General features: G+C 67.4%; 2 protein-coding genes across 2 annotated transcripts in view; both read left to right on the forward strand.

Moving 5' to 3' along the window:
* LOC136306046 (IQ motif and SEC7 domain-containing protein 2-like) overlaps nt 1–14,405 on the forward strand; it is a 30,916-nt gene extending 16,511 nt beyond the window's left edge. The window contains 13 exon segments of the mRNA XM_066209393.1: nt 839–1,695; nt 2,934–3,095; nt 4,697–4,819; nt 5,617–5,783; nt 6,176–6,315; nt 7,971–8,096; nt 8,216–8,315; nt 9,675–9,836; nt 11,175–11,336; nt 12,690–12,739; nt 13,390–13,569; nt 13,571–13,771; nt 13,773–14,405. Of these exon segments, the coding sequence (XP_066065490.1) occupies nt 839–1,695; nt 2,934–3,095; nt 4,697–4,819; nt 5,617–5,783; nt 6,176–6,315; nt 7,971–8,096; nt 8,216–8,315; nt 9,675–9,836; nt 11,175–11,336; nt 12,690–12,739; nt 13,390–13,569; nt 13,571–13,771; nt 13,773–14,405 (3,063 nt within the window).
* A 2,729-nt stretch (nt 14,406–17,134) lies between these two features.
* On the forward strand, nt 17,135–21,347 carry LOC136306044 (lysine-specific demethylase 5-like). The gene is made up of 3 exons (XM_066209392.1): nt 17,135–18,095; nt 20,689–20,766; nt 20,848–21,347. The coding sequence occupies exons 1-3, from the start codon at nt 17,484–17,486 to the stop codon at nt 21,079–21,081; spliced, it is 924 nt and encodes a 307-aa protein (XP_066065489.1). The 5' UTR covers nt 17,135–17,483; the 3' UTR covers nt 21,082–21,347.
* Nucleotides 21,348–21,377: the final 30 nt, after the last annotated feature.

Here is a 21,377-nt window from a genome sequence, read left to right on the forward strand (position 1 = left end):
GGTCCAGGGAGGTTATGGGGGGTCAGGGTTAGGGTTATGGGGTCAGGGAGGTCAAAGGGTCAAGGGGTGTTATGGGGGTCACGGGGGTCAGGGGGGTTTTGGGGTCAGGGAGGTCAAAGGGTCAAGGGGCGTTGTGGGGGTCAGGGGGGTTTTGGGGTCAGGGAGGTCAAAGGGTCAAGGGGCGTTGTGGGGGTCAGGGGGGTTTTGGGGTCAGGGGGGTCACGAGGTCAAGGGGGTCCAGCAGTGTTATGGGGGTTACAGGGGTCAGAGGGTCCTGGGGGTTATGGGGTCACGGGGTCACAGGGTCAGGGAGATCAGGGGGGTCATGGAGGTCACAGGGGGGTCCTGGGGCTTATGGGGTCGGGGGGGTCAGGAGGGTCCTGGGGGTTACAGGGTCGGGGGGTCCTGGGGGTTAAAGGGTCATAGGGGGTTCAAGGGTCATGGGGGTCACAGGGGTCATGGGGGGGTCACAGGGATTTGGGGGTCTGGGGAGGTCATGGGGGGGTCACAGGGATTTGGGGGGGGTCACAGGGATTTGGGGGGGTCACAGGGGTTTGGGGGTCTTGGGGAGGTCATGGGGGGTTCACAGGGGCCATGGGGGGGTCACAGGGGTTTGGGGGTCTTGGGGAGGTCATGGGGGGGTCACAGGGGTTTGAGGGTCTTGGGGAGGTCATGGGGGGGTCACAGGGGCCATGGGGGGGTCACAGGGATTTGGGGGTCATGGGGAGGTCATGGGGGTCACAGGGGCCGTTATGGGGGCCTGCAGCCCATGTGGGGTGCGCAGAGGGGCACGGGGGGGCTCACGGGGGGGCTCACGGGGGGTCTCCTGTCCCCGCAGGTGAAGTCCTTGGCCGCCTCCATCGACGAGGCGCTGGGGGGGGGTCGCGGGGTCCCCCCCGGCGCCCCGGCCCCCCCCGCGGGGGACAGCGCCGCCACCTCCGCCAGCGACGTCACCCTGTACATGGACGAGGGGCTCCCCGGCTCCCCCCGCTCCCCCGAGAGACCCCCCAGCCCCGAGCCCCCCCCCGACACCGGGGGTCCGCCGCCTCCCCCCGCCCCCCCACCCCCTCCGCCGCCCCCTTCCAACCCTCCCGGCCCGGCCGAGCGTTGGGGGGGTCCCGAGGAGCCCCCCCGGCGGGGCCCCCCGTGCCTGGAGTGCCGGGGGCGGGGGGCCGGGGGGGGACATCCCCCGTTGTTGACCGTGGAGCCCCCGAGCGACAGCTCGGCCGACCTGAGCGACCGCTCGGACCGCGGCTCCATCAACCGCGGGGGTCCCTACGAGCCCGAGGGCAGCGGGGGCGGCACCTTACCCCGCTCGGGACCCCCCCACCGCTGCTTCCACCCCGAGGGACCCCCGCCGCCGCCGCCGCCGCCGCCGCCGCCGCCCCCCGGCCCCCCGCCGCCTCCCGCTGCCGAGGAAGGCTCCGAGGGGGACAACGAGAGCTTGGGCAGCAGCTCCAACTCCAACGAGACCCTGAACTGCTCCTCGGGCTCCTCGTCCCGGGACAGCCTCCGGCGGCCCCCGCCGCCGCCCCCGCCGCCGCCCAGCGCCCCCCCGCAGCCCCCCAGCGCCGCCGGCGCCCCCGGCAAAGCCACGTACCAGCGGGAGCCGCGGCAGAGCTGGGACTCGCCGGCGCTCAACAACGACGTGGTGCAGCGGCGGCAGTACCGCATCGGCCTCAACCTCTTCAACAAGTGAGGGGCCGCGCCGGGGGGCCGGGGGGGGCGGGGGGGGTGGGGGGCACATGGGGGCTGTGGGGGTGTGGGGAGGGGTCTATGGTGGGTGTGGGGTGAGGTCTGTGGGGCACACGGGGGCTGTGGGGGTGTGGGGTGGGGGCTGTGGGGTCTATGGTGGGTGTGGGGTGGGGTCTGTGGGGCACACGGGGGCTGTGGTGGGTGTGGGGTGGGGTCCATGGGGCACACGGGGTCTGTGGGGGGTGTGGGGTGGGGTCCATGGGGCACACGGGGGCTGTGGGGGGTGTGGGGTGGGGGCTGTGGGGGTGTGGGGTGGGGTCTGCGGGTCCGGCCGTGGGGTCGTGGGGCGTTCCCGTGGTCCCCCAGGGAAAGGCCGGGGTGGGATTGTTGGTGGCGCCGTGGTGAGGGCAGGGGGACGTTCTAGGTGACCCCATAGCGAGGACGAGGGGTTTTGAGGTGGCCCTGTGGGACCCCACAACGATGTTCTAGGTGGCCCTACAGTAAAGTTCTAGGTAGCCCTAGGGTGAAATTCCAGGTCACCTGACAACGTTCCAGGTGACCCTTTAGGGAGGTGGACCTCACCTTAGGTGACCCCAAAGCAGGGTGACCCTCAGGTGACCCCATAGGTGACCAGGAGGCTTGAGACATGATGATGGTGACACCTTAGGGACGTCACCTTAGGTGACCCTGAAGCAGGGTGACCTTTGGGTGGCCCCATAGATGACCAGGTGGCTCAAGACATGACAACGTTCCAGGTGACCCTTTAGGGAGGTGGACCTCACCTTAGGTGACCCCAAACCAGGGTGACCCTCAGGTGACCCCATAGATGACCAGGAGGCTCGAGACATGATGATGGTGACACTTTAGGGATGTCACCTTAGGTGACGCTGAAGCAGGGTGACCTTCAGGTGACCCCGTAGATGACCAGGTGGCTCGAGACATGATGATGGTGACCCCAAACCAGGGTGACCTTCAGGTGACCCCGTAGATGACCAGGTGGCTCGAGACATGATGATTGTGACCCCAAACCAGGGTGACCCTCAGGTGACCCCAGAGATGACCAGGTGGCTCAAGACATGACAACGTTCCAGGTGACCCTTTAGGGAAGTGGACCTCACCTTAGGTGACCCCAAAGCAGGGTGACCCTCAGGTGACCCCGTAGATGACCAGGTGTCCCTAGAACCGGGGCCAGGTGACGTTCTAGAGCCGGAGTGACCTCCCCGGGTGACCACCTGCAGGAAGCCGGAGAAGGGGATCCAGTACCTGATCGAGAGGGGCTTCCTGTCGGACACGCCCGTGGGCGTGGCCCACTTCATCCTGGAGCGGAAGGGGCTGAGCCGGCAGATGATCGGCGAGTTCCTGGGCAACCGCCAGAAGCAGTTCAACCGCGACGTCCTCGAGTGAGGGGGGACCCCGGACCCCAGACCCGGACCCCAGACCCATCCTGGACCCCAGACCCGGACCCCAGACCCATCCCAGGACCCCAGACCTGTCCTGGACCCCAGACCCATCCTGGACCCCGGACCCCAGACCCGGACCCCAGACCCATCCCAGGACCCCAGACCCGGACCCCAGACCCATCCCAGGACCCCAGACCCGGACCCCAGACCCATCCCAGGACCCCAGACCTGTCCTGGACCCCGGACCTGGACCCCAGACCCGGACCCCAGACCCATCCCAGGACCCCAGACCTGTCCTGGATCCCGGACCTGGACCCCAGACCCGGACCCCAGACCCATTGCAGGACCCCAGACCCATCCTGGACCCCAGCCCCATCCCGGGACCCCTCCCAGGACCCCAGACCCACCCCAGACCCATCCAGGGACCCCAGACCCATCCCGGGACCTAACCTGGGATCCCAGACCCATCCCAGCCCCATCCCAGGACCCCAGACCCATCCCGGGACCCCCAGACCCATCCTGGGACCCCAGCCCCCATCCCGGGACCCCAGACCCATCCCAGGACCCCAGCCCCATCCCGAGACCCCAGCCCCATCCCGGGACCCCAGCCCCATCCCGAGACCCCAGCCCCATCCCGGGACCCCAGCCCCATCCCAGGACCCCAGACCCAGACCCCAGACCCATCCCAGGACCCCAGACCTGTCCTGGACCCCAGACCCATCCTGGACCCCGGACCCCAGACCCGGACCCCAGACCCATCCCAGGACCCCAGACCCGGACCCCAGACCCATCCCAGGACCCCAGACCCGGACCCCAGACCCATCCCAGGACCCCAGACCTGTCCTGGACCCCGGACCTGGACCCCAGACCCGGACCCCAGACCCATCCCAGGACCCCAGACCTGTCCTGGATCCCGGACCTGGACCCCAGACCCGGACCCCAGACCCATTGCAGGACCCCAGACCCATCCTGGACCCCAGCCCCATCCCGGGACCCCTCCCAGGACCCCAGACCCACCCCAGACCCATCCAGGGACCCCAGACCCATCCCGGGACCTAACCTGGGATCCCAGACCCATCCCAGCCCCATCCCAGGACCCCAGACCCATCCCGGGACCCCCAGACCCATCCTGGGACCCCAGCCCCCATCCCGGGACCCCAGACCCATCCCAGGACCCCAGCCCCATCCCGAGACCCCATCCCCATCCCGGGACCCCAGCCCCATCCCGAGACCCCAGCCCCATCCCGGGACCCCAGACCCATCCCAGGACCCCAGCCCCATCCCGGGACCCCAGACCCATCCCGGGACCCCCAGACCCATCCTGGGACCCCAGCCCCCATCCCGGGACCCCAGCCCCATCCCGAGACCCCAGCCCCATCCCGGGACCCCAGCCCCATCCCGAGACCCCATCCCCATCCCGGGACCCCCAGCCCCATGGTGAGACCCCAGCCCCATCCCGAGACCCCAGCCCCATCCCGAGACCCCAGCCCCATCCCGGGACCCCAGCCCCATCACGAGACCCCAGCCCCATCCCGGGACCCCAGCCCCATCCCGAGACCCCAGCCCCATCCCGGGACCCCAGCCCCATTTGGTTCTGGCAGCTGCGTGGTGGACGAGATGGATTTCTCGGGGATGGAGCTGGACGAGGCCCTGCGGAAGTTCCAGTCCCACATCCGGGTGCAGGGCGAGGCGCAGAAGGTCGAGCGCTTGATCGAGGCCTTCAGGTGAGGGGTGGGTCCCTGTCCCCGTGTCCCCGTGTCCCCATGTCCCCGTGTCCGTGTGTCCTTGTGTCACAACATCCTCGTGTCCCCACGTCCCCATTTCCCCGTGTCCTCATGTCCCCGTGTCCTCATGTCCCCGTGTCGCCCCGTCCCCACGTCCCCACTGAGTTGTCCCTGCCACCAGCAGTGGTGTGGTCACCACGTGGTGATGTTCTGGGTGACCCTATGGACTGAGGGGTTGGTGGCACCTGTGGGACATTTGGGCCTGTTCCAGGTGACCCAATGGACTGAGAGGGGGACACAAGGGGCTGGTGGCACCTGTGGGACCAGGTGACCCTATGGACTGGCAGGACACTGGGGGACGGCCCCTGGACCACAGGGTGACGTTCTAGGTGACCCTGTGGATCAAGGAGGGGCCATGGGGGTGGTGGCCCATGTTCTAGGTGACCCTGTGGAGCTGTGGGGTGGTGGCCCATGTTCTAGGTGACCCTGTGCAGCCATGGGGTGGTGGCCCATGTTCTAGGTGACCCTGTGGAGCTGTGGGGTGGTGGCCCATGTTCTAGGTGACCCTGTGGGTCACAGAGGGGCCGTGGGGTGGTGGCCTATGTCCTAGGTGACCCAATGGATCAAGGAGGGTCTGTGGGGTGGTGACCCACGTTCCAGGTGACCCTACAGCCCCTGGGGTGCCGCCCCACCTTCAGGGGCGGCCGTGGGGCGCAGAGGTCACCCCGCGGGGCGTGGGGGCACGCCGTGGGGGGCGCCGTGACCCCATTGGGCCGTGGGGGTTGTCCGCCCCGCAGCCAGCGCTACTGCGTGTGTAACGCGGCCCTGCTGCGCCAGTTCCGCAACCCGGACACCATCTTCATCCTGGCCTTCGCCATCATCCTCCTCAACACCGACATGTACAGCCCCAGCGTCAAGGCCGAGCGCAAGATGAAGCTCGAGGACTTCATCAAGAACCTGCGAGGTGAGGCCCTGCTGGGGGCGCGGGTTCTGGAGCAGGGCCAGAGGTCGCAGGTTCTAGAGTGGGTCTGGGTGCTTGGGGGTTTGGAATAGATGCTGGTGACGAGGGTTCTAGGGCGGAGTTGGGTATTGGGGGTTCTAGAAGGGGTCCAGGTGTGACAGGTCCCGGAGTTGGGCTGGGCGTCGCGGGTTCTAGAGCCGCGTGGGTTCCAGAGTTGGTCATGGGCACAGTGGGGTGTAGAGCCAGCAGTGAGTGTGGAGTTCTGGAGCAGGCTGATGAGTTGCAGGTTCTAGAGCAGGACCAGCCGTCGCAGGGTTTAGATTGTGGGGCTTGCTGCGGGTTCTGGAGCGGCCCCAGGCGTCCCGGGTTCTAGAGCGGGCCCGGGTGTCACGCAGGGGTGGACAACGGCGAGGACATCCCCCGGGACATGCTGGTGGGCATCTACCAGCGCATCCAGAGCCGCGAGCTGCGCACCAACGACGACCACGTGTCCCAGGTCCAGGCCGTGGAGCGCATGATCGTCGGCAAGAAACCGGTGGGTCACCGCGGGGTGGGACAGGTGACCCACGGGGGTGTCACAGGTGACCCATGGGGTGTCACAGGTGACCCATGGGGCGTGTCCCCAGGTGACCCACGGGGCGTGTCCCCAGGTGACCCATGGGGGTGTCACAGGTGACCCATGGGGGTGTCCCAGGTGACAATGGGGGGTGTCACAGGTGACCCATGGGGGTGTCCCAGGTGACAATGGGGGGTGTCACAGGTGACCCACGGGGCGTGTCACAGGTGACCCATGGGGTGTCACAGGTGACCCATGGGGGGTGTCACAGGTGACCCATGGGGCGTGTCCCCAGGTGACCCACGGGGCGTGTCCCCAGGTGACCCATGGGGGTGTCACAGGTGACCCATGGGGGTGTCCCAGGTGACAATGGGGGGTGTCACAGGTGACCCACGGGGCGTGTCACAGGTGACCCATGGGGTGTCACAGGTGACCCATGGGGGGTGTCACAGGTGACCCATGGGGCGTGTCCCCAGGTGACCCATGGGACGTGTCCACAGGTGACCCCATGGAGTGTCACAGGTGACCCCTGGGGCGTGTCCCCAGGTGACCCCATGGAGTGTCACAGGTGACCCCTGGGGCGTGTCCCCAGGTGACCCATGGGTGTGTCACAGGTGACTCATGGGGGTGTCACAGGTGACCCATGGGGACATGTTCTAGGCCACCCAAAGGTGGTGATCCTGTGGTGGGGAGGATGCTCTAGGTGACCCATGGGACAGGTTCTAGGTGACCCTACAGGAGGGATGTCACAGGTGACCCCAGGGGGGGTGTCACAGGTGACCCATGGGGGTGTCCCAGGTGACAATGGGGGGTGTCACAGATGTCCCATGGGGCGTGTCCCCAGGTGACCCATGGGGCGTGTCCCCTGGTGACCCATGGGGGGTGTCCCCAGGTGACCCCATGGAGTGTCACAGGTGACCCATGGGGGTGTCCCAAGTGACCCCATGGGGGTGTCACAGGTGACCCATGGGGACATGTTCTAGGCCACCCAAAGGTGGTGATCCTGTGGTGGGGAGGATGCTCTAGGTGACCCATGGGACAGGTTCTAGGTGACCCTACAGGAGGGATGTCACAGGTGACCCCATGGGATGTCACAGGTGACCCCACAGGGAGTGTTCCAGATGACCCCAGGGGGGGTGTCACAGGTGACCATGGGGGGTGTTCCAGGTGACCCACAGGGAGTGTCACAGGTGACCCATGGGAACCCCTGTGAGACATTTGGGGTGACCCATGTGGGACATTTGGGGTCACCTGTGGGGGACACTCAAAGTGACCCCTGTGGGACATTCAGGGTCACCCCACACCTCCGGGTGACCCCAGTGAGGGTTCAAGGCCACCAGCACCACCCCATGGCCCAGCCCACCCCAGGTGAGACCCTCGCCCACCCCAGGTGTGACCCCCGCCCACCCCAGGTGTGACCCCAGCCCAACCCAGGTGTGACCCCAGCCCACCCCAGGTGAGACCCCCACCCACGCCAGGTGTGACCCCAGCCCACCCCAGGTGTGACCCCAGCCCACCCCAGGTGAGACCCCCGCCCACGCCAGGTGTGACCCCAGCCCACCCCAGGTGTGACCCCAGCCCACCCCAGGTGAGACCCCCGCCCACGCCAGGTGTGAGCCCAGCGCTGTCCCCAGGTGCTGTCCCTGCCCCACCGGCGCCTGGTCTGCTGCTGCCAACTCTACGAGGTGCCCGACCCCAACCGGCCCCAGCGCCTGGGGCTGCACCAGCGCGAGGTTTTCCTCTTCAACGACCTGCTGGTGGTGAGTGGGGGGTCCCGGGGGGGGTCCCGGGGGGTCCCGGGGGGGGGTCCCGGGTGGTCCCGGGGCTGCGCTCACCCCTGGGCGGGCGGCGTGCCCTGGTGACCCCGTGGCCTCGGCAGGTGACGAAGATCTTCCAGAAGAAGAAGATCCTGGTGACCTACAGCTTCCGGCAGAGCTTCCCGCTGGTGGAGATGCACATGCAGCTCTTCCAGAACGCCTGTGAGCCCCACGCGGCGCCCCACACGGCGCCCCACAGAGCCCCACGGCGCCCCAGAGAGCCCCAAAGAGCCCCACGGCGCCCCAGAGAGCCCCAAAGAGCCCCAAAGAGCCCCACGGCGCCCCAGAGAGCCCCAAAGAGCCCCAAAGAGCCCCACGGCGCCCCAAAGAGCCCCACAGAGCCCCATGGAACCCCAAAGAGCCCCACGGAACCCTAAAGAGCCCCAAAGAGCCCCACAGAGCCCCACAGAGCCCCACGGTGCCCCAAAGAGCCCCAAAGAGCCCCACGGGGCCCCAAAGAGTCCCAAAGAGCCCCACGGAACCCCAAAGAGCCCCACAGAGCCCCACGGCGCCCCAAAGAGCCCCAAAGAGCCGCACGGAACCCCAAAGAGCCCCAAAGAGCCCCACGGCGCCCCAAAGAGCCCCACAGAGCCCCACAGAGCCCCACGGCGCCCCAAAGAGCCCCACAGAGCCCCACAGAGCCCTACAGAGCCCCACGGAACCCCAAAGAGCCCCACAGAGCCCCACAGAGCCCCAAAGAGCCCCACGGCGCCCCAAAGAGCCCCAAAGAGCCCCACGGAACCCCAAAGAGCCCCACAGAGCCCCACAGAGCCCCAAAGAGCCCCACGGCGCCCCAAAGAGCCCCAAAGAGCCCCACGGAACCCCAAAGAGCCCCACAGAGCCCCAAAGAGCCCCACAGAGCCCCACGGAACCCCAAAGAGCCCCACGGCGCCCCAAAGAGCCTCAAAGAGCCCCACAGCACCCCAAAGGGCCCCACAGAGCCCCATGGCATCCTATGGGGCCCTACAGGGTCCCCATTGGGACATCCCACAGTGTCCCCACTGACCATCCCACGGTGTCCCTGTCGGGATGTCCCATGGTGCTCCTCACGGAACGTCCCACGCGGCCCCCGAAATGCTCCCCTGCCCCCCCACCCCTGCCTCCGTAGGGTCTCCTCACCCTGTGCCCCCAAATTCCCGGTTCGGGATCAAGCTGGGTGTCCCCGTGGGGGTGTCCCTGTCCCCAGGAGGTGTCCCTGTCCCCAAAGGGGTGTCCCTGTCCCCAAAGGGGTGTCCCTGACCCCGGGGTGTGTCCCTGACCCCGGGAGGTGTCCCTGTCCCCAAAGGGGTGTCCCTGTCCCCAAAGGGGTGTCCCTGACCCCGGGGGGTGTCCCTGTCCCCAAAGGGGTGTCCCTGTCCCCGTGGGGGTGTCCCTGTCCCTGTCGGGGTGTCCCTGTCCCCAGGGGGTCTCCCTGTCCCCAAGGGGTGTCCCTGTCCCCGTGGGGGTGTCCCTGTCCCTGTCGGGGTGTCCCTGTCCCCGGGGGGGTGTCCCTGTCCCCAATGTCCCTCCGTGTCCCCCCAGATTACCAGTTCGGGATCAAGCTGCTGTCGGCGGCGCCGGGGGGCGAGCGGAAGGTGCTGATCGTGTTCAACGCCCCGAGCCCCCAGGACCGGCTGCGCTTCGCCAGCGACCTGCGCGAGTCCGTGGCCGAGGTGCAGGAGATGGAGAAATACCGAGTGGAGGGTGAGCGGGCCCGGGCGCTGGGGGCACTGGGGGCACTGGGAGGGGGACTGGGGACACTGGGAGGGGCACTGGGGACACTGGGAGGGGGATTGGGGGCACCAACATGAGCACTGGGGGCACTGGGAGGGGCACTGGGGGCACTGGGAGGGGGATTGGGGGCACTGGGAGAGGGACTGGGGACACTGGGAGCACTGGGAGGGGCACTGGGGGCACTGGGAGGGGGATTGGGGGCACCAACATGGGCACTGGGAGCACTGGGAGGGGCACTGGGAACACTGAGGGCATTGGGCAGGGCACTGGGGGCACTGGGACTGCTGGGAGGGGCACTGGGAGCACTGGGAGGGGCACTGGGAGTGCTGGGAGCGCTGGGAGTGCTGGGAGGGGCACTGGGAGAGGGGTGAGGGGTACTGGGAGCAGCAACATGGGCACTGGGGGCACTGGGAGTGCTGGGAGGGGCACTGGGAGCACTGGGAGCTCTGGATGGGAACTGGGAACACCAAAACGGGCACTGGGAGCACTGGGAAAGGGGCCTGGGGATGCTGGGGGTGCATGGTGGGCACTGGGCTGACTGGGGGGGTCACTGGTGGGCACTGGTGGGCACTGGGCTGACTGGGGGGGTCACTGGTGGGCACTGGTGGGCACTGGGCTGACTGGGGGGGCACTGGTGGTCACTGGTGGGCACTGGTGGGCACTGGTGGGCACTGGTGGGCACTGGTCTGACTGGGGGGGCACTGGTGGTCACTGGTGGGCACTGGTGGGCACTGGGCTGACTGGGGGGGCACTGGTGGTCACTGGTGGGCACTGGTGGGCACTGGGCTGACTGGGGGGGCACTGGTGGTCACTGGTGGTCACTGGTCTGACTGGGGGGGGCACTGGTGGGCACTGGTGGACACTGGGCTGACTGGGGGGGCACTGGTGGTCACTGGTGGTCACTGGTGGGCACTGGGCTGACTGGGGGGGCACTGGTGGTCACTGGTGGGCACTGGGCTGACTGGGGGGGCACTGGTGGTCACTGGTGGGCACTGGGCTGACTGGGGGGGCACTGGTGGTCACTGGTGGGCACTGGTGGGCACTGGGCTGACTGGGGGGGCACTGGTGGGCACTGGTGGTCACTGGTGGGCACTGGTGGACACTGGGCTGACTGGGGGGGCACTGGTGGTCACTAGTGGGCACTGGGCTGACTGGGGGGGCACTGGTGGTCACTGGTGGTCACTGGTGGGCACTGGGCTGACTGGGGGGGCACTGGTGGGCACTGGTGGGCACTGGGCTGACTGGGGGGGCACTGGTGGTCACTGGTGGGCACTGGGCTGACCGGTGGTCACCGGTGTGACCCCCCAGCCGAACTGGAGAAGCAGAAGGGCGTGGCGGGGCCCCGGGGCGCGGGCCCCCCCCGCGAGGCGCTGAACGGGCTCAGCCGCAGCAGCCTGGAGGAGGCGTTCGGCGCCGAGGGGCTCAAACGCAGCGCCCTGAGCAGCTCCCTGCGGGACCTGTCCGACAGCGGTGAGACTGGGAGCGCTGGGAGCCACTGGGAGAGGGATTGGGATGGACTGGGAGCCACTGGGAGCCACTGGGAGAGGGCTGGGAGCCACTGGGAGGGGGATTGGGAGGGCCTGGGAGCACTGGGAGAGGGTGGGACAGGGACTGGGAGCCACTGGGAGGGACTGGGAGCCACTGGGAGGGGGATTGGGATGGACTGGGAGCGACTGGCAGCCACTGGGAGGGGGATTGGGAGGGCCTGGGAGCACTGGGAGAGGGTGGGACAGGGACTGGGAGCCACTGGGAGGGGGATTGGGATGGACTGGGAACCACTGGGAGCCACTGGGAGGGGGATTGGGAGGGCCTGGGAGCACTGGGAGAGGGTGGGACAGGGCCTGGGAGCCACTGGGAGGGACTGGGAGCCACTGGGAGAGGGATTGGGATGGACTGGGAGCGACTGGGAGCCACTGGGAGGGGGATTGGGAGGGACTGGAAGCGACTGGGAGAGGCTGGGATGGACTGGGAGCCACTGGGAGGGACTGGGAGCACTGGGACGGGCTGGGAGGGACTGGGAGGGGATTGGCAGGGGGATTGGGAGGAACTGGGAGCAACTGGGACAGGGAGTGGGAGGGGGATTGGGATGGACTGGGAGGGACTGGGAGCGCTGGGAGCCACTGAGAGAGGGCTGGGAGCCACTGGGAGGGGGATTGGGATGGACTGGGAGCACTGGGAGAGGCTGGGACGGACTGGGAGTCACTAGGAGGGACTGGGAGCACTGGGACGGGCTGGGAGGGACTGGGAGGGGATTGGCAGGGGGATTGGGAGCAACTGGGAGCAACTGGGACAGGGAGTGGGAGGGGGATTGGGATGGACTGGGAGGGACTGGGAGCACTGGGACGGGGACTGCGAGGGAGTTTGGAGTCTCCACGGGGGGTTTTGGGGTCCCCTGGGGGCTTTGGGGTGTCCATGGAGGGGTCTGGGTTGTTCACGAGTGGGTTTGGGGTGCCCTGGGGGAGTTTGGGGTTCCCTGAGGTGGTTTTGGGGTCCCCTGGTGGTGGTCTGAGGGGTTTGTGGGTCCTGGGGGTGATTTGGGGTCCCCTGGGGGTCTCCTGGGTGATTTGGGTTGATTTGGGGTCTCCTGGGGGTCTCCTGGGTGATTTGGGGTGATTTGGGGTCCCTTGGAGGGTCTCGTGGGTGATTTGGGGTGATTTGGGGTCCCTTGGAGGGTCTCGTGGGTGATTTGGGGTGATTTGGGGTCCCCTGGTGGTCTCCTGAGGGGTTTGGGGTGATTTGGGGTGCCCTGGGGGGTCTCCTGAGGTATTTGGGGTCCCCTGGGGGTCTCCCCTCACTGCCCCCCCCCCACTGCTCCCCCCCCAGGCAAGCGGGGCCGGCGGAACAGTGTGGGGTCCCTGGACAGCACCATCGAGGTGAGGGGGACAGTGCCACCCTGGGTGCCACCCCCTGAGTGTCACCTGCCTGTCACACCCCTGAGTGCCACACCCCTGAGTGCCACGCCCCGAGTGCCACACCCCTGGTTGTCACACCCCTAATGCCACACCCCTTAGTGCCACACCCTCTAATGCCACACCCTGTCACACTCCTGAATGTCACACCCCTGAACGCCACACCCCCGATTGTCACACTCCCTAATGTCACACCCCTGAGTGCCACACCCCTTTCACACTTAAGTGCCACACCCTGAGTGCCACATCCCTAATGTCACCCTAAGCGCCACCCCGAACGTCACCCCCCCCAATGCCACCCTCTAAATGTCACACCTGAGTGCCACACCCCTCAATACCACACCCAAGCCCCTCCCACTTTAGCCCCGCCCCAGGTTCCCAACCTACGCTTCATATTGAAGAGGGGCGTGGCCTGTGTGGATGGGGCGGGGCTTGTGCATGATCTGGGGGTGGGGCCAACCCGCTGATGGCCGCTCTTATCCACCAATGGGAGCTCAGCTTGGGGCTTGTAGGCGGGGCTTGTACGCAGAAAGGGCGCGGCTTTCTCACCGATGGGCGGGGGCACATCCCGATAAGGGGCGTGTCTTCCCCACCCTAACCCCGCCCCCTTTCAGGGCTCCATCATCAGCAGCCCCCGACCGCAGGCTCGGGGGGGCCCGGGCGGGCCTGGGGGCGCCCCCGAGGGTTACAAGCCCCCGGCCCGGCCCGTCTCCAACTCCTCCTCCTTCCTGGGCTCCCTGTTCGGCAGCCGCCGCGGGAAAGGCCCCGCCGGGCCGCCCCCCGGCGCGGGGGGGTCCCACGTCGGCCTCGGCCTCCTCATCCTCGGCGTCTTCATCGCACCACCACCACCACCACGCCCCTCCCGCGCCTCCCCCCGAGGGCCCCTCCAAACTGCAGGCGCTGCACGCCCAGTACTGCCACGGCCCCGGGGGGGGCTCGGCGGGAGCCGGCGGGGGTCCGGGCCCTCCGCCGCCCCCGCCGTACCCGCAGCAGCCGCCCCCTCCCAGCCGTCCCGCGCCCCCCCCCGCCGCTGCCGGCCATCGCCGCCGGGGCCCCCCCGCGTTTCCACGGGGGACCCACCCCGCCTTTGTCGGCGCCCCCCCAACAGCACGGCCCCCCCGGCGGCGGGTTCCCCCCCCCGCACCCCCATTACACCCTGCACCGGCCCGGCAAGAGGGGGGGGGCTCCGCCCGGCGCCCCCCCGGCAGCCGCTGAGCCCCCTGCCCCTCTACAGCCCCGCGCCCGCCCACCACGGGCTGTCCCACGCGTATCCCCCCGGGCCCCCCCCCGCACCACCACCCGCCGCCGCCCCCCGCCCCGGCCAAGCACTTCGTGTTCGGGGGGCCCGGCGGGGTCGGGGGGCCGGCAGGGGGACCCCTACGGGGGGGCGGCGGCGGCGGGGGGGGGGCGGCGCCCCCTCCCCATCACCACCATCATCATCATCACCACCACCACGCGCCCCCCCCACTCGCCCATCCCGCCCCACCCTTCCTACCCCCCCCTGCCGCCCCCTTCGCCCCACACCCCCCTCAGCCCCCACTCCCCCGCCGGCCCCACCTCGCCCCTGGCCCAGGCCGGCCAGGGCCCCCCCAAACCCAAGGGGGGGAACCGCATCAGCACGGTGGTCTGAGCCCCCCCCCACCCGCGCCCCCCCCCCCCCCCCCCGGCAGAGCCCGGACACAACTCGTGGCAGCGATGGACGGCGCCGGCCTGCTGGACGCGGTGGTTATTTTTGTAACCCCCCACTCCCCCAATCCCCCCCCCCCCCCTCCAAAAATCCCACCTCCCCCCCCCCCAAAAAAAACCCAACCCTGCACGTGGCTCGTGTTTGGCTGCTCGCTCCGCCCCCCCGGGGGTGAGGAGGGGGTCCCTGGATATCCCTCCCGCCATCCCGGGGGTCCGGCGGCGATGCTGCCCCCCCCTCCCCAAAACCCCCCCCCCTCCACCCCGTTCCCAGCTCAGGCTGAATGTCACACGGCACTTTAACCTCCCCACCCCCCTCCTCCTCCTTCCGCCCCCCCCCGGCCGCCTGGGGTCCCCCCGGGGGTTTTTGTTGGGGGGGGGGGTCCCAGGCGGCCGGGTCCCCCCCCGGGGAGCCCCCCAGGCACCCGCATGCGCCCGTGCCGGGCCCTGTATATAAGAGACTGTATATTTGATGCTTCATAAACGGACCGGCCGGCCCCGCCCCTGAGAGATTGGGGGTTTTTTTGGGGGGGGGGACGGGGACGGGAACCTATAGGGGCTATAGGGGATGGGTGGTGGGGAGAAGGGCAGGGCGGTTTAAGGGGACTGGGAGGTATAGGGGCCGTAACAGAGACCATAGCACTGTGGAGGTTCTGGGGGCTATAGGGGGCCTGGGGGTTATAGGGGTCCTGGGGGCTATAGGGGTTCTGGGGGCTATAGAGGTCCTGGGGGCTATAGGGGTTCTGGGGGTTATAGGGGTTCTGGGGGCTATAGGGGTTCTGAGGGCTATAGGGGCTATAGGGGTCCTGGGGGCTATAGGGGTTCTGGGGGCTATAGGGGTCCTGGGGGCTATAGGGGTTCTGGGGACTATAGGGGTTCTGGGGGCTATAGGGGCTATAGGGGTTCTGAGGGCTATAGGGGTCCTAGGGTTTATAGGGGGCCTGGGGGCTATAGGGGTTCTGGGGACTATATGGGTTCTGGGGGCTATAGGGGCTATAGGGGTTCTGGGGGCTATAGGGGTTCTGAGGGCTATAGGGGTCCTAGGGTTTATAGGGGGCCTGGGGGTTATAGGGGTTCTGGGGGTTATAGGGGCTCTGGGGGCTATAGGAGCTATAGGGATCCTGGGGGCTATAGGGGTCCTAGGGGCTATAGGTGTCCTGAGGGCTATAGGAGCTATAGGGGTCCTGGGGGTTATAGGAGTCCTGGGGGGCTATAGGGGTCCTGGGGGGATTATAGGGTTCGCAGGGTTTGTAGGTTCTATAGGGGTTATAGGGGTTCTGAGGGCCATAGGGGCCATGGGGGTCCTGGGGGTTATAGGGGTCTTGGGGGTTATAGGGGTCCTGGGGGCTATAGAGGCTATAGGGGTCCTGGGGGCTATAGGGGTCCTAGGGGCCATAGGGGTCCTAGGGGCCATAGGGGTACTTGGGGTTGTAGGGTTCACAGGGGTTCTAGGTTCTATGGGGGTTCTAGGGGTTCTGAGGGCTATAGGGGCCATGGGTGCTATAGGGGCCACAGGGGTTGTAGGTTCTATGGGGGTTATAGAGGTTCTGGGAGCTATAGGGGCCACGGGGGATATAGGGATTCTGGGGGGCTATAGGGACCATGGGGGTTATAGGGTCTATGGGGGTTGTAGGGGTTCTGGGGGGCTATAGGGTCTATGGGGGCTGTAGGGGCCACAGGGGCTCTAAAGGTCCTGGGGATCCTTAGGGGCTGCAGGGCTATAGGAGACGCGGGTCCTGTGGGTCTGTGGGGTCCAGGGGGCCCCATGGGGAGGGGTGGGGGTTTATAGGGATCCATAGGGGTCCTGGGGGGTCCATAGGGGTGGAGGGGTCTCCAAATGATTCCATGGGGGTCTGTATGTTCCACAGGGGTCCTGGGGTCCTATAGGGCCCATAGGATTCCAGGGGGTCCACAGGGATTCATGGGAGGTCTGTAGGTTTCATGGGGGTCCATAGGGATCTATAGGATCCATAAGGGCCCCAGGGAGTCCATAGGGGTCTATAGGGTCCATGGGGGTCCCAGGGAGTCCATAGGGGTCTATAGGGTCCATAGGGGTCTATAGGATCCATAAGGGCCCCAGGGAGTCCTTAGGGGTCTAAAGGGTCCATAGGGGGCTGTAGGGTCCATGGGGCTCTATGGGGTCCCTGGGGGTCCTGGGGAGTCCATAGGGGTCTATAGGGTCCATAGGGGTCTATAGGGTCCATGGGGCTCTATAGGGTCCCTGGGGGTCCCGGGGGTCTCGAGGAGGGCGCGGAGGAGGGATGGGCGTGGCATAAGGGGGCGTGGCTCAAGAGGTCCCCCGCCCCTCCGCCTGACCACGCCCCTCCCCGCGGCCGCCGGGCGCGCATGCGCCGTGCGTCCCTTTAAACGTGCACAAGAAGTCCCGGCCGCTCCGCTGACCCAGCCGCGGAGGCGAGCGGTGCCGTGGATCCCTCCGCCGAGGTGGGGGAGGAGCCTGAGGACTATTTCTCCTTCCCACACCGCCTGCCGCCACCGGGGCCACGGCGAGGGTGTCTCCGGTGCTGTTTCCGCCTCTCCCCGTTCCCGCTCTCGCCGGCGATCGCGGCGCAGTGGCGGCGCTCGGCGCCCGTCCCGGTCCCGCGGCGGAAGGACACGCGGCCTCCTCGCACCTCCCGGGGCGGCGTGCGAGGCCGCGCCTGCGCAGTGCGCGCGTGCGCGCGGGCGGGGGGCGGGCGGCAGGAGGAGGAGGATCCAAGATGGCGGCGGCGGCCCGGCCGGGGGGACCGGGCAGGCCTGGGCTGTGAGGCGGGCGGAGCGCGGGGCGGCGGGGCTGGACGGGCCGGAAGGGCGGCGCAGGGGCCGCGGAGGGGCCGGCGGGTCGGCGGAGCTCGCGGGCGCTGTCTTGACCCCCCCCCCCCCTCCCTTATCCCCGCGGCTCGGGGAAGGAGGGGGAGCGGCCCGCGGCCTGTGAGGGGGCGGCGCGGGGGCGGCGGGGGCCTCCATGGCCCCCTGAGGGGGTCCCCGCGGGCAGCCCGGGAACCCCCCGCTCCCCTCGCTAGGCGGCATGGAGGAGGGGGAGCAGCAGCGCGCAGGGGGCGGCTGGGCCGAGTGGGGGCCCGGCCCGGGGGGATCCCCGCCGTGGGTCCCCCCACCGCCGCCCGACGGGGACGAGGAGCCCAAACGCGGCCGCGGCGCGGAGTGGGGCGGAACGGAACCCCCGGGGGACACGGGAGCCCCCCGAGCGGCGGCTCCTAAAGCGGCGGGGGACGAGAAGGCCGCGAGCGCCCCGCGGGCCCCCCGGGCCGGCGGAGAACCGCGGGGTAAGGCCGGGGGGGGACCCGGCAAAGGGCCCGGGGGGAGACCCCCGGCTGAGGAGCGGAGTCCCCGCAAAGCCCCCGAGGAACGCGGGGCCCGCGGCGGGGAACGGCCCGGCCCCGAGGACAAACCCCGGAGGCCTCTCGGGGCTCCCCGCGGCGGGGCCGGCCCGGAACAGCGCGGGGAATGGAGCTCGCCGTGGCTGCCGCCCGAAGCGGAACCCCCCGAGGACTTTTTACCGCCGCCCGAGTGTCCCGTGTTCGAGCCCAGCTGGGCCGAGTTCAGCGACCCGCTGGGTTATATCGCCAAGATCCGCCCCATCGCCGAGAAAAGCGGCATCTGCAAGATCCGACCCCCGGCCGTGAGTACCGGGGAGGGGGGGTTCGGGGACCCCCCCCCGTGGCCGTGGGGAACCGGCCCGAGCCGGGCTGGGGGTCCTGCCCCACCGGGCTCAGCGTCCCGCGGGTCAGGGCTCGGCGTTGGGACAGAATTCCCCCTTTAGTGAGGTCGGTTCTTAATTGGGGAGGGTGGTAATTAACACCCCCCCCCCCCCCCCCCGGCTCTTTTGAAGCATTTTGGTGTTTAGGGGGCACTTGTCTCTCCTGAGGGAGGAATATTTTCTGTTTTGGGGGGAATTAATGATTTTTTGGAGCTGTTTTGGGATTACCCCAATGGGGCGGGATGTTCCCAGTTTTGGGGGGGGGGGGATTAAATCTCCTCCTCCCGGAGTAATTTCTTAATTAGGGGGTTAATTAATCCCACCAGCGCTCCTGCTGCATCCTCGGGGGGGGGAAAGACTCGGGAGGGGGGGGTGAGGTGACCCCTTTGGGGGGGGGGGTAAAAGCCCCCTCCCCCCTTTAGGGATAGCCCCGGGGTGGGGGAGGGGTCCCGCTGGGGGGGCGGGTGGATTTTTTTTTGGGGGGGGGGGTCCCGCACAGCCCCAAACCTCGTGGTGGGGGAAGGGGGGACACCCCCTCCCCCCCCAAATCCCCCCCCGTGCTCACGTTTTTTTGGAGGGGGCGGTGATGAGTTCCGGGGGTGTCCCCGCAGTCTCGGGGGAGGGGGGGGGGGGATCTCAGTGTCCCCCCCTCCCCCCACCCGGCGGGTTTTGGGGGGGGTCCCGGCTTGTGTCCCCCCCTCCCCCCCCCGCGGCCTGACAACAACAACAGTGACACGGCCAATATGGCGCCAGCGCCCAGCCTTTGTCTGCGGGCGCGGGGGGGGGTCCGGCCGCTCCGGGGGGGCCCCGGCTGGGCCAGAGACCCCCGCGATGGGCGGACAACCGGGGGGGGGGAGGATCCTGGGAGGGGGAGGGGGGGCAGAACCCCCCCCCGTCCCACCGACCGCGCTCCCCACCCCCCCCCCCCCCATTCCCTTCTCCTTCCCCGGTTTGTTTCCTGTTGTTTTTTGGGTTGTTGGTTTGTTTTTTTTTTTTGGGGGGGGGGATCCCTTTGTCCCCGTGGTCGGTTTTGGGGGGGCCCTGGAGGTTTTGGTTAGCGGGGTGGGGGGGGGGGGACAGGCTGAGCCGGTCCCCCCCAGCTCGGCGAGGGAAGGGCTTCCGGGAGGGCCGGGCCGGGCCGTGCTGGCGTCACCGCCCCGCGGGGCAGCCCCGGTGTCCCCGGCCCGGGGGGGGCACAGCTGCACGACCCCCGCTTTGGGGATGTGTGTGTCCCCCCCCCCCCTTCCCCCCAGTTTTCCCCCAGCCAACAGCAGGGGTGAGTTTGCTGGGGGGGGGGGGGGTTGTGGGGGGCTGAGTCTCGCTGGAGCTGAAATTTGGGGGGTGTGTTGTCTGTGCCCCCCAAAATTGCGGGACTGGGGGGGGGGGGCATGGCTTCTGACCCCCCCAGATTTGGGTTGTGTGTTCTTTGTGCCCCCCCCCAAAAAATTGGGTTTTGTGTTCTCTGTGCCCCCAAATTTGGCCTGTGTGTTCTCTGTGCTCCCAAAATTTGGCCTGTGTGTTCTTTGTGCCCCCCAAATTTGGTTTGGGTGTTCTTTGTGCCCCCCAAAATTTGGGTTGTGTGTTCTCTGTGCTCCCAAAATTTGGCCTGTGTGTTCTTTGTGCCCCCAAATTTGGTTTGTGTGTTCTTTGTGCCCCCCAAAATTTGGCCTGTGTGTTCTTTGTGCCCCCCAAATTTGGTTTGTGTGTTCTTTGTGCCCCCCAAATTTGGTTTGTGTGTTCTTTGTGCCCCCCAAAATTTGGCCTGTGTGTTCTCTGTGCCCCCAAATTTGGGCTGTGTGTTCTCTGTGCCCTCAAAATTTGTTCTCCCTGCCCGTGCAGGATGAGGGGGCCATGGCTGCTGACCCCCCTGTCCCCCCAAGTTTGGGCTGTGTGTTCTCTGTGCCCCCCAAAACTGGGTTTTGTGTTCTCTGTGCCCCCAAATTTGGGTTGTGTGTTCTCTGTGCCCCCAAAATTTGGCCTGTGTGTTCTTTGTGCCCCCAAATTTGGGCTGTGTGATCTTTGTGCCCCCAAAAAATTGGGTTGTGTGTTCTCTGTGCTCCCAGAATTTGGGTTGTGTGTTCTCTGTGCCCCCCAAACTTTGGGTTGTATGTTCTTTGTGCCCCCCAAATTTGGGCTGTGTGTTCTTTGTGCCCCCCAAATTTGGGCTGTGTGTTGTCTGTGCCTCCCAGATTTGGGTTCTGTGTTCTCTGTGCCCCCCAAAATTTGGGCTGTGTGTTCTCTCTGCCCCCAAACTTTGGGTTGTATGTTCTTTGTGCCCCCAAAATTCGCGTTTTGTGTTGTCTGTGCCTCCCAGACTTGAGTTCTGTGTTCTCTGTGCCCCCCAAATTTGGGCTGTGTGTTCTCTGCCCCCCCAAATTTGGGGTTTGCTCCCCCTTTTCCCCTGCAGAGCCCCCCTCCCTGTGCCACACCGGGGGGGGACCATGGCTGCTACCCCCCCCAAACTCGGGCTGTGTGCCCCTCTGCCCACCCCTGACCCCCCCTCTTTGCCCCCCAGGACTGGCAGCCCCCCTTTGCTGTGGAGGTCGACAACTTCAGGTTCACCCCCCGCATCCAGCGGCTCAACGAGCTGGAGGTGAGTGGGGTTGGGGGGCGCATGGGGGGGCTTTTGGGGCTGATTTTGGGCTCTGCTCAGGTCTTTTTACTCCCCCTCAAGGCTCAGACCAGGGTGAAGCTGAACTACCTGGACCAGATCGCCAAATTCTGGGAGATCCAGGGCTCCTCCCTCAAGATTCCCAACGTGGAGCGGCGCATCCTCGACCTCTACAGCCTCAGCAAGGTAAAGGGGGGGGCAAAACGGGGACCCCCACGCCTGCCTGGGGGTCACACCTGGCTGTGGGGTTGGGGAAGGTGCCGCCCACGGGGTTGGTTGTCTCCTGGGTGGGGTTAATTCCCCTTTTGGGGGTTAATTTCCCAAAGTTAGGAGTGGTTTTGTATCTGGGAGTGCATATTGTATAGTTTTTATTGACCCCCATGGAGGTCGTGTTTTCATTTAGGGGTTAATTGTTTCTTGGGTGGGATATTTTCCCGGTTTGGGGTTAATTTCCCAAAATTAGGAGTGGTTTTGTATCTGGGGGTGCATATTGTATAGTTTTTATTGACCCCCATGGAGGTCTTGTTCTCATTTAGGGGGGTGGATTGTTCTCCTTGGGGGTGGTTGTCTCCTGGGTGGGGTTAATTCCTGTT

The sequence above is a fragment of the Chamaea fasciata genome, unplaced genomic scaffold (assembly GCF_029207755.1).
Source record: "Chamaea fasciata isolate MVZ Bird 193981 ecotype frontalis unplaced genomic scaffold, bChaFas1.0.hap1 SCAF_931, whole genome shotgun sequence".
NCBI lineage: Eukaryota > Metazoa > Chordata > Aves > Passeriformes > Sylviidae > Chamaea > Chamaea fasciata.

Coding starts and splice junctions, on each gene's coding strand:
- LOC136306044 (XM_066209392.1), top strand. CDS start 17,484: ATGGAGGAGGGGGAGCAGCAGCGCGCAGGGGGCGGCTGGGCCGAGTGG. Junction 18,096..20,688: donor GCAAGATCCGACCCCCGGCC/GTGAGTACCGGG, acceptor TTTGCCCCCCAG/GACTGGCAGCCCCCCTTTGC. Junction 20,767..20,847: donor AGCGGCTCAACGAGCTGGAG/GTGAGTGGGGTT, acceptor CTCCCCCTCAAG/GCTCAGACCAGGGTGAAGCT.